Source organism: Lutra lutra, chromosome 16, assembly GCF_902655055.1.
Source record: "Lutra lutra chromosome 16, mLutLut1.2, whole genome shotgun sequence".
NCBI lineage: Eukaryota > Metazoa > Chordata > Mammalia > Carnivora > Mustelidae > Lutra > Lutra lutra.
In genome coordinates this window covers 35,713,635-35,725,634 of record NC_062293.1, presented here as the reverse complement: position 1 = coordinate 35,725,634, position 12,000 = coordinate 35,713,635, and the positions used below count along the sequence as shown (strand labels likewise).

The 12,000-nt window shown below is 37.8% G+C and overlaps 1 protein-coding gene across 9 annotated transcripts in view; it reads left to right on the top strand.

Annotated features, from left to right (window-relative positions):
- Positions 1-12,000, top strand: part of BCAS3 (BCAS3 microtubule associated cell migration factor) — a 592,326-nt gene that overhangs the window by 26,950 nt on the left and 553,376 nt on the right. For all 9 annotated transcript variants that reach the window (XM_047708851.1, XM_047708852.1, XM_047708848.1 and 6 more), the window contains exon 5: positions 989-1,095. In XM_047708851.1, the coding sequence (XP_047564807.1) occupies positions 989-1,095 (107 nt within the window). The remainder of the gene's footprint in view (positions 1-988; positions 1,096-12,000) is intronic.

Genomic DNA, 12,000 nt, shown 5'->3' with positions numbered 1-12,000 from the left:
AAGATGGAAGGAGAGTCAACATAAGGTGGTCCGAAAAATAGGGAGAAGGCAGGGTTGTTGGTGGACCAGAAGGCCTAATGAAGTCAGAGAATGGATCATAATGGAAGTGGTTGAGAAAACTTGCTAGAGGATAAGGTCATGATTTGAGACTAGAATGCTTGAATTCGTGTTTTGTGAGGTGCAATAATTTTGTTCCGGAAGGATATCTTTCATAATACTGACTATATAAGAGAAGCTTAATATTCACTGATGTGAATTGGAAGTGATTAGACAAGTATCTATAATTCTCTTGTAGTGGACCATATGCCCAGTGTTCAGGTATATCAGAATTAAATTCTTAAATATGAAGGAACATAACTTGTCTTCCACTGTTAAGTATATAAATATTAGAAAATCTAGTAGGTTATACTTCATATTTATATTTAATTAATTTTTGTAAATTTTTTTTCATGTATCATTTATAGATTCTGGTTTTGTTCCTGGTATCAATATTCCCAAGTTCTCTAGTGAGAATTTTTTTTTAAAGGAGTCACTTTTTTTTTCTTTTAAAAAGATTTTATTTATTCATTTGAGAGAGAGAAACAGAGAGAGACAGAGAGAGCACAAGCAGGGGGAGAGGGAGAGGGAGAGAGAGAAGCCGACTCCCCACTGAGCTGGGAGCCCAACATGGGGCTAGATTCCAGGACCTAGAGATCATAACCTGAGCCAAAGGCAGACGTCCAACCAACCGAGCCACCCTTGTGCCCCTCTAGTGAGAATTAAAAAAAAAAAAATCTTACTTGTGCAGATAATTATAGGTACTGTTAAAAAAAAACCCCAACTACTGGTTTTGTAATTTCAGCTTCCTGTTCACTTTCTTACAAATGAGGTCTTCCAAATACTTAATTTTTACTGAAAAACAATATAAACAATTGTTAGACTAATAATATTAAAGAAGTGTAGCTGTTTTCTTTTTGATTTGCTTCTTTGTGGCTTAATTCTCATGCAGATACATCAAGAAATCTGGAATTTCATGAAATACACAGCACTGGGAACGAGCCACCTCTGCTGATTATGATCGGCTACAGTGATGGAATGCAGGTCTGGAGCATTCCGGTAAGTCTGGAGAAGGTTGAATCCCTAAAATACAATACTGGGCAGCATGCTCACTGATGTGAACCCTGGCCATACTTTCCGTAAGGCCTCATCCATTTATTTCATTAGCAGTTGCTGAGAGGCTGCTGTGTGTGTAACAGGGCACAAAGAACAAGGGGCAAGTGAGGGGACAGAGGGGCTGTAAATGATTTGTGATGTCTGGCCAGGAATTGTGGGAATCACCTTACATGCAAGATCTCATTTTTTCATCCTAGTAACTCTGTTGAGTAGGTATTATTATGATTTCCCTCCCTTTTTCCAAAAGAGTGAACAACCTTAGAGAAGCCTTTTTCTTTCGTTTTTTAAAATTAGCAGTCATTAAAAATCAGTGTTTTGAATCAGTTAAAACAGTCATGTGGTACAAAATTCTCGAGGTTATGAAAAGTTAAAAAACTCCCTCTTGGGGCTCCTGGGTGGCTCAATGGGTTAAAGCCTCTGCCTTCGGCTCAGGTCATGATCCCAGGGTCCTGGGATCAGGCCCTGCATTGGGCCCTCTGCTCAGCAGGGAGCCTGCTTCCCCCATCTCTCTGCCTGCCTCTCTGCCTACTTGTGATCTCTCTGTCAAATAAATAAATAAAATCTTAAACAAACAAACAAAAACTCCCTCTCATCCTTGTCTCCCATTTCCTCTTGAGGCACCCCGGGTTTCTTGTTTCCTGTGTATCCTTATAGCTATGTTTTATGTAAATAAAAACATAAATAAATTTGTTTCTGCCTCCTTGTCCTCCCTAACAGATGGGAGCACATTATACAATTTAGTCTGTACCTTGCTATATTGTACTCATAATGTCAGTATTCAGAGAGCTTCTTCACTGAATTTTAAAAGCTGCATATAATTCCATTATTTGGATTTTCCTTGATTTATATAATTTGTTCCCTATATTGAAAAAGCTTGAGTGTCTCTTTTTTCCTGCAATCAGATATAATGATGGAGTACAGGAATTTGAACAAAGGTTATTTTATGTCTGTGTATCTATGAAAGATAAATTTCAATTATGATAAGTGTTTAAAATTGCCTAATGTTGGTCCCAGTTTGCCTCTTAAATCCTACATGTTCCTCTTTGGGATGACCAAAAATAAAATGTCCTAAAAGAGACGGAGGCTTGGTAGGATCACAGCTGAGTGAACCGTAGTACAGATTGCATACTTTGGGTTGTACTTACATTCTGGCCTGGCCGAAATATCAGATCTCTCCAGTGGATGGGGGTGCGGGGGTTGGGCGGTGGACTTCTGTTCTGTGGTTCTTTTGCAGTTGGAGGCTCAGGGCTATTTGTACCTTTAATAAATTCACTCACCAAATTTTTCAAACCCCCTTGTGTATGTGTGTGTTTCAGCTAGAGTTTTTCCCACCTCTTCTGTTGGGTAATATCATTCTTTCTTAAAAGGTATATAGGAAAACTTAGTATATTATGTTAAATTTAAAGGAATTCAGGATGTTCTTGAGTACAGAATTTGGCCTCAGTGGCATAAAGATTATCAAGTAATGATCACATTGGACTTCATAATTCTTTAATAATTTAAGTAAAAAGTTATTTAGTCTTTGATAAGTCACTGCTGATGAACTTTGGTCTTCCATCTAATCATGTAATTATGATGATACTATTAGTTATTTAGGATTAGGGGTTTTATATTTCTTATTTTTAAAGATTGGCTTTATTTTGCAGAGATAGTATGCTGGTGTGTTGTGAAATGAGTGTCCTCTTTCTTTTGCCTTTTGGGATGTGTAGTTGACATTTTTCATGGCCCTGCAATGCTGTTTGTAATTTAAGTATCACACTGAAGGAATAGACAGAGGACTTAAAATTAGGCAGTGATTTTTTTTTTCTTTTTTTTCCTACCAAGAGAAAAACTTCTAGGTTGTGATCAGGGGAAGAGATTTTGTAAACATAACTTTTTCTTATTAATAGATACAATATTGTGATCCATTACACTGTTGACAGACTTGAAGGTGGAGGGGAAGCTAGAGCTTTAACAAGAAGGTTGAGCCTGTGTGATTAGGGGTGTTGACTGGACTGAGTACATTCCTTTGGTAGTACTCAGGCTACCCACTTGTTCCGGTTATAATTAGAGGTATCACTTTTAATAGTTTTAAAGTTAACTTGTGTCTATCTCTGAGTGACTTAAAGGTCTTCTGAGTAATTTAAATTACCTCTTTAACGTAATTCTTATGCCCAGATTGCATTTTGAGAGACTTGAATAATCTTTTCTTCATGCAATATTCAGTAGCTGGTTGTTTATTATTATAGTAGTATAGTCCTTTGAGGACTGTTTCAAGAATTAGGAGGTTAGGAAAATGAGCTCCTTCTGTTACATTGATTGTGCTCTTACTATGTTCAAAGCATTTTACAGACACAGAATCTCATCTGTCGTAGACTGTGAGGTAGAAGTTACCCTGTTTCACAGGTGGTAACGTCATACCGCTTGTAAGAGTTGAAATTGGAATTCAAACCCAGTTCTATCTGACTTCAGGTTCAAAGCCTCTGATCTTAGAGCTGTACTTCATTATTCCCCAAATGTGATAGCAAAAGATATGCCATGCAAGTACTTTGGCAGTTCAGTTTTAGTTTTCATTATGCAAGCTTATGATGTGCCTTCAACTCTTCATCTTTTATAGAGTACTGTGACTGTAACCCATTACTAACTAAACCCTTCCAAAACTTGTTTATCACTCGTCAGTTATTCAGTAATCATTTAAGTGTTACCATGTGCTAGACAGTGGGGAGCTTATGTTGGTCAACCCAGAAATAATCCTGGCTCTTAGGGAATCTTTGCAGACCATAAATCATACTTGCTTTTGAGTACGTGAGAGTGGGTGGGAAGTCAATCCCTGTCCAAGCCATAGCGCGATTTTTTTTGCTTCAAGTTTGTGAAACGGTTTCCTTCTCTTGATTTTATATAACCTGTGAGTCTCAGATTAAGAAAGTAAACAGATCCTGGTTACACCTTTAAAAAAATTGTTTGTTTATGAATTGCACGAATTTGAACAAGGCCTAAATGGTATCTCGACATAAGGTTAAGTGGAGTTCGCTTAGGATCAGAACTGCCCAGAAGTAGTTGCTGTACTGCCCAATTCCCACCACTCTGTATATGGGGTGGCTGGAGGGAAACACCAGCCTTCCCCGCTTTCCCAAGCTGTCAGGTCCCTTCTCTCAACACATCTGATGTCACATAAGAAAGCGTGATTATTTGTTGAGGTTCTGGATAAACAGGCCCCTTTCCCACTCATTCCTAACAATCTTATTGCCTCTTTTTGGTCATATAAATATAGGTTCTCTTGCTTAAAATCCTTAACTTTAAAAAAAATCAAGATTGTATGTGGATTAAAAATCGAATAGTTTTTTTGTGTGTGATTCATATGAAAAAATAAGCTGTTCTATGCTCTTCCTTCACGATTCCTTGAATTCTTTGAGCTGTTATCTCAGTTTTTATTGTAGTCATCTTAATATGTCCTACTTACATTCTTGATTTTATTTTTTTCTCCCAATGTTATACATAGACCAACTTGGTGCCATGAATTATGAGGACTTAAAAGTGTTCATTATTGGGGCTTTTGGGTGGCCAGTTGGTTAAGCCTCAAACTCTTGATCTCATCTCAGGTCTTGATCTCAGGGTTGTGAGTTCAAGCCCTATGCTGGGCTCCATGCTGGTAATGGAGCCTGCTTAAAAAAAAAAAAAAAAAGGAAGAAAAAGGGCATTCATTTATTCAGCACAGATCTGGGATAAAATATGTATTTTGGGCAAAATAAACATGGTATTTGGTCGAATGGAGCTAGTAGGAAAGATGGATTTAAATAAAAATAAAATAAAATATGCAACTTACATTGTAATATGAAGAAAAGAATAAGAGATCATAATAATAAGGAAGTGGCCTAGAAATTAAGATTTAGTGAGGGTAAGCTTAGAACAGCATACAGTAAAATCAGTGGCTCTGAGGTGGAAACGTTCTTTCCTCTATGGTTGGACATTGATTTAGATTTCTTAAGTTTTTTTTTCTTCTTTAAGAATATTGAGATACATATTTTTATGATCATGTAGTTTGGAGAGATCGATAAAAGTAGATACACCAAGGCTCTTGATAGATTTGCCAGATTGCATTCTTGTAAAGCCATGCTACTTACGTTTACCCTATTTATTTATTAATTCATTCACTCAGTGAAGATTTATTGATTGCCTTTTACAACCCAGATCCTGTTCAAGGTGCTGGGAAAACAACAATGAGCAGAACAAAATCATTTTTCTTGTGGACTTTCCATTCTAGGTAGGTGGGGAGGATGATAATAAGCAAGCATGTAGCATGCTAGCTGGTGATGAGTGTTAGGGTGGGGTGGTGGATGTTGCGGTGGTTTGTTGTATCATACAGGGTGGTCTGGGAAGGCCTCTTTCAAAGATCTTTTGAGTAGAAGTGTGGAGGAGTGATCCTTCTGGGTATTTGATGGAGGAGCATTCAAAGCCAGTACTCCGTGCGAGGATTATGTTTCCTCTATATTCAAGAACAGCAAGGAGGCCATTCAGCTGGAGGTGTGCAGGCAAGGTGATGAATGCTGGGGGAGGATGTCTGAGAGGTGGTGGTGGGCTAGAGCTTGGTCAACCATGGATTTCAAAAATTGTAAATACAGAGCAAAGTTGAAACAATTTTACAGTGAAAACAAGTATATTCACCATCTAGATCGAAGCGTTAAATTTTATGGTACTTCCTTTATTTCACATCCATCTCATTCAACACATTTTAACATTTATTTAACATGTATTTTTTAAAAGGTTTAATTTATTTATTAGAGAGAGAGAGCATGAGAAGGGAGCAGGTAGCGGGAGAAGAGACTCCCCACTGAGCAGGGAGCCCGATGCAGGACTTGATCCTGGGACTCCAGGATCATGACCTGAGCTGAAGGCAGTTGCTTAACCAACTGAGCCACCCAAACGCCCCTCATTCAACACATTTTGAAGTAAATTGAAAACATCAGTAGACTTTCCCCCAGCCACTTTTGCATGCATTAACTAGAATTCAGTATTTGATTAATTTTTGTTAAAGTATATACACAGTTAGATACTGAAATCTTAATATGTCTACTTCCTTTAAAAAAATTTTTTTTATTGTGTTATGTTAGTCACCATAAAATACATCATTAGTTTTGGATGCAGTGTTCCAAGATTCATTGTTTACGTACAGGACCCAGTGCTCCATGCAATACATCTCCTCCTTAATACCCATCACCAGACTCACCAATACCCCCAGGCTCTTCCCCTCTAAAAGCCTCAGATTGATTCTCAGAGTCCACAGTCTCTCATGGTTCATCTCCCCCTCCGGTTTGCCCCAGTTCACTTTTTCTTTCCTTCTAATGTCCTTCACTCTATTCCTTATGCTCCACAGGTAAGTGAAACCATATGATAATTGACTTTCTCTACTTGACTTACTTCACTCAGCATAATCTCCTCCAGTCCCATCCATGTTGATGCAAAAGTTGGGTATTCGTCCTTTCTGATGGCTGAGTAATATTCCATTGTATAAATGGACCACATCTTTTTTATCCATTCATCTGTTGAAGGGCATCTCGGCTCCTTCCACAATTTGGCTATTGTGGACATTGCTGCTATGAACATTGGGGTACATGTGGCCCTTTTCCCCACCACATCTGTATTATGTCCATTTCCTAAGCTTTGACAAGTATATACACTGAGTAACCCAAATCTTTGTCAAGATGTAGAACGTGTTTATCACTGAAGAAATTTCCCTCATTGCCTATTCCCAATTAAATTTTTTTCTCTCCTGTGCAGAGGCAACCACTGTTCTTATGTCTTCCTCCCACCGTTTTTTTTTTTTTTTAAGATTTTATTTATTTATTTGACAGAGATCACAAGTAGGGAGAGAGGCAGGCAGAGAGAGAGAGGAAGGGAAGCAGACTCCCTGCTGAGCAGAGAGCTGGATGCAGGGTTCGATCCCAGGACCCTGGGATCATGACCTGAGCCGAAGGCAGAGGCTTTAACCCACTGAGCCACCCAGGTGTCCCTCTTCCCCCCAATAGTGATTCGTGTTGCCTGTTTTAGAACTTCCTGTGCTATTATTATACTGTATGCATTTTTGTGTGTGTAAGGCTTTCTTCACTCAGTGTGTTTGTGAGATTCACCCATATTATTCCTTTTAATTGCTGAATAATACTCTGGTGTATGAACATACCATAGTTTATCCCTTCTCTTAATGATGGATAGCTGGACTCTTTACTGCTTTTGCCTTTTCTGACTAATGCTGCTGTGAAGATCTTCTGTAAGTCTTTTTGTAAAGTGGTGTGTTCATTTCTCTTAGGTAAGGACCTACAAGTGGAATTGCAGCTTCATAGGGTAGGAATGTGGTCGGTTTTATAACAGACATCCAAACCTTTTTCCAAAGTAGTTGTACCATCTTACATTTCCCCTAGCAGTGTACACGTTGTTCCATAACCTCATCAACATTTGGTGTTGTCTATCTTTTTAATTTTAGCCATTCTGATGGGAGGTACCTTGTGATGGCTAATAATGTTAGAATACTTTTAATGTATTTTTGGCCATTTGAATATCTTTTAGGAATTATCTGTATACTTTTTTTTTTAAATAAAGATTTTATTTATTTATTTGACAGATCACAAGTAGGCAGAGAGGCAGGCAGAGAGAGAGGGAGAAGCAGGCTCCCCGCTGAGCAGAGAGCCCGATGCGGGGCTTGATCCTAGGACCCTGAGATCATGACCTGAGCCGAAGGCAGAGGCTTAACCCACTGAGCCACCCAGGCACTCCTATCTGTACACTTTTGCTCACTAAAAGTAGTGAGTTGGAGAAGCCATTTGAGGACTTTGAATGATTAGACAGTGATGTGTCTTAAAAAGTAGTGATGGTATGAAGCACAAATGGGAGTGGAAGGATAGTGAGTTTGGTTTTAAGTTTCTGGACTGTGGACTGGTGGTGCTGGTCCACGAACTGGTCATAGTGAAATGTTTGTTGCTGTATGCAACAAAGTAAGTACAGGAAATGAGAGCAAGCTTTTAGACATTGATAGTTATTTGTCAGTTGAACATGATCCAAATATGTGTCTGTTGCTTATGGAAGAGTCTGTGCCAGAATGGAAATTAAAAAATAAATAATCGGGCATTCATAACATGGTTAGACAAACACTGTCAACATGGCATCCAGGTGGAGGAGGAGTTGTTTATGAGAGTGGGTATATTTTAGATGTTTTGTAGTCATGTGTTATTTCATTTAACACAGACAATCATTTCTATGATTATTAATATTCATTTTAGTGGTTATATGCTCTCTGGACATAGAATGAGATATAGAAGTTTCAGGGAAGAAATTTGAATTGCGGGATGAAGACTTGGATTTATTGATCTTTCAGCCACTATGAACTCATTAAAAATCTTCGAGTAACAAGAAATACATTCCAAAGTCCATATTTAATAAAGATTTATCTTGCAGTGACGGTTGGAGAGATAGAGACTAAGGAGAAAAGAAAAGGTTATCAGGCCAGTTAGGAGTCAATTTCAGCATTGTCCTAATGTGGGATGTTGTGAGCCTGATCTAAATTTGTTGTGGTGGTATCTGGTAAGTCATTAAAGAGGAGAGAAGAGTTAAAGATGTTCCCAGGGTTTTGACTTGGGGCTGGTGTTACCTGGTATGTAAGATGGGATAGTTTTAGAAGAAATGTAATTTTATTATTAGACTTAAACTTGCATTATGTTAAAAATCATATAAGGCAAAAATTGCATTGCATAGTATAAGTAATAAAGAATTCTCATTTAAAATATTCAGCAGATAAGAAACCCAAGATATACCTTTATAAAAGTCCTGAGAATTTTCCCTACTTTTTTGCTATATGTTTAAATGGCTACTTAGTTTTTGCATCCTCTTTTGAAACTCTTAATATCTTAGAAAATCTTAAAATGTATTCATTACAACAAGTTAAAGATGACAGTTATGTTGCATGAAGCAGTATATGTATTTAGTTTCAAAGAGTTTTTTTGTTTCAAGTTTTTATTTAAATTCTAGTTAATGTACAGTGTAATACTAGTTTCAAGAGTAGAATTCAGTGATTCCTCATTTACATATAGCACTCAGTGCTCATCACAAGTGCCCTTTGGCAAACTACCTTAGGCTCAGGTCATGATCTTGGAGTCTGAGGATCGAGTCCCGCATCGGGCTCCCTGCTCTGCAGGGAGTTTGCTTCTTCCTCCCACCCTTCCCTTCTCTCATGCTCTCTCTCTTAAATAATAAGTAAGTAAAATCTTAAAAACAAAAAACAAAAAACAAGTGCCCTCCTTAATCCCTATCACCCATTTAGTCTATCCCCCCTCCTACTTCCCCTCCAGCACCAAAATGTTAACTCATGTATATTTTAGCTTCAGTAAGTCAGGTATCCGAGTGCTTTATCTTGGAGCTTTGACTGTACTTCAAAAGTAATGACACTAGGTGTCGCTCACACATTGGGTTAAGAAAAGTGCGGCCGTTCCCTCGAAAGGAAGTATTTGCCCTAAAGCTTTTAGTGTCTGTAGCTTTACACTTAAGCTTTTGAGAAACATGGCTCTAAAGCCATGTTTGAGGGCATAGTTGAGGTAAATACCAATTAGTCTATTATTTATTAGACGTTGGGTGCCAATAGACCTTGCCATGTCAAAATTGCTAGCCAGGAAACAATTTTTATGAGTTTCATTTGGGAGCAATATAAAGTCCATGATTTGGGATAACTGGCAAACAGAGAAAGTTTGAATATGGACCTGAATCAAAAAATTGTGTTTCTTGAGAATGAGGCCTTATTTTGTTGGGTCCAGTCTCTTGTTACTGGGAAGAGAAATAAAGGACAGTTCTTTAGTCATCTGCAGTGGAAGACTTTGGGAGTCATGCAGTGAATAAAAGCAAAAATGAAGAATAATGTTGAAATAACTTATAGAATCCACCTGTATTAATGGAGAAAAATGCTTTTGCTTCAAATGTGTTTCCTACCATGTCACTTTAGAGAAATCTTGCCTCTGAAGTTTAATCTTTCCTTATGTTTTAATAGTGGCTTTATGGGCTTTTGTTGATTTCATACCCACTCTGAGTTTGAAATTTATTATCATAAATTGGAATCTTTCTTGTTTGAAATATTTTTGATGTTTTTCTACACTAAAGCAGAAGATAGTCTTTGGACACAAAGGACATAAGCAGAGTTATGAGTTTGTGGAAGGCAGTTTTTTTCTCTTGTTATACATTTTATTGAATATAGTTAATACCATAAAGTGCCCAGATCGTGTACAGATTGTACAGATTGTACAGATTGAATTTTTATATATGTATACAACTTATACATCACTCAGAATAAGATAGAGAATGTTCCCAGCAACTCTGAAGAGTCCCTCTTCCCTTTTAATACTGTCCTCCTTGTAACTCCAAGTAACCAGTATTCTGACTTCTGTGACAGAAATTAGTTTTTCTGTTCTTGAACTTCTTAAAAAAAATATGGTCATAGATAATACAGTCTGTATTCTTTTATGTATGGCTTCTTTCTATTAGCAGTATGGCTATGGGATTCTTTTTTTTTTTTTTAAGATTTTATTTATTTATTTGACAGAGAGATCACAAGTAGGCAGAGAGGCAGGTGGTGGGGGGGAGGAAAGCAGGTTCCTTGCTGAGCAGCGAGCCCGATGCAGGGCTCGATCCCAGGACCCTGAGATCACGACCTGAGCTGAGGGCAGAGGCTCAACCCACTGAGCCACCCAGGTGCCCTGGGTTATGGGATTCTTTCATGTTCTTGTGTGTAGCAATAATTTGTTCTTATTTTTTTCTGTGTAGTATCTTATGACAAATACAACACATTCTAAAAAGTCCCTTATATATCTAATGGTCATTTTTGTTTCCGGTTTTTGAGTTTCATGAATGAAGTGGCTCTGAAAGTTGATATATATGTTTCTTGGTGGACATATACTGCACCCATTTCTCTTGGATATGTAGACCTAGAGTAGATTTGCTATCTCATAGTGTAGATGTATGTTTAACTTTAGTACAGAGAGCCAGTTTTCCAAAGTACTTTTCCTGGGGTACCTGGATGGCTCAGTCGTTAAGTGGCTGCCTTCAGCCCCATATTGGGCTCCCTGCTCGACGGGAAGCCTGTTTCTCCCTCTCCCAGTCCCCCTGGTTGTGTTCCCTCTCTCACTGTCTCTCTCTGTCAAATAAATAAATAAATAAAATCTTTAAAAAGGTACTTTTACCAATATGTATGCCCACTAACAAGTATGAAAGTTTCATCTGCTCTCTATTTCTCATTGGCCCTTGGTATTTTCAGCTTTTAAAATTTTAACCGTCCTGGTAGGTATGTACCAGTATCTCATTGTGGAGTTTTAAAGACGCTTTTCATTTTGCAGTAATTTTAAACTTCTAGGAAATTTTACAAGGTACTCCTTGATTTACCCAGATTTACCAGTTATAGACATTTTGCCCCATTTGCTGTATTATTTTCTCAGTTTTTTTATTTGTGAAGATTTTTTCTGAACCATTTATCAGTAGGAGAAACCATATACCCCTTTTCCATAAATAACTCATTATATATTTCCTAAGAATAAGCACATTATCTTATACAAACATAGCACTGTCAAAACCAGGACATTTATATTTGATAAAATACTGTTATGTACAATCCATCTTCTGATTTCATCATTTGTCTTAGTAGTCTCCTTTGTAGGTATTCTTAGATTTTCACTTTCTTAATGTTGTTCTTTTTTTTTTTTTTTTAAGAGATTTTATTTATTTACTTGACAGAGAGAGAGATCACAGCAGGCAGAGCAGCAGGTAGAGGGAGAGGGAGAAGCAGGCTCCCTCCAAGCAGAGAGCTCATTGTGGGGCTCGATCCCAGGACCCGTAGATCATGACCTG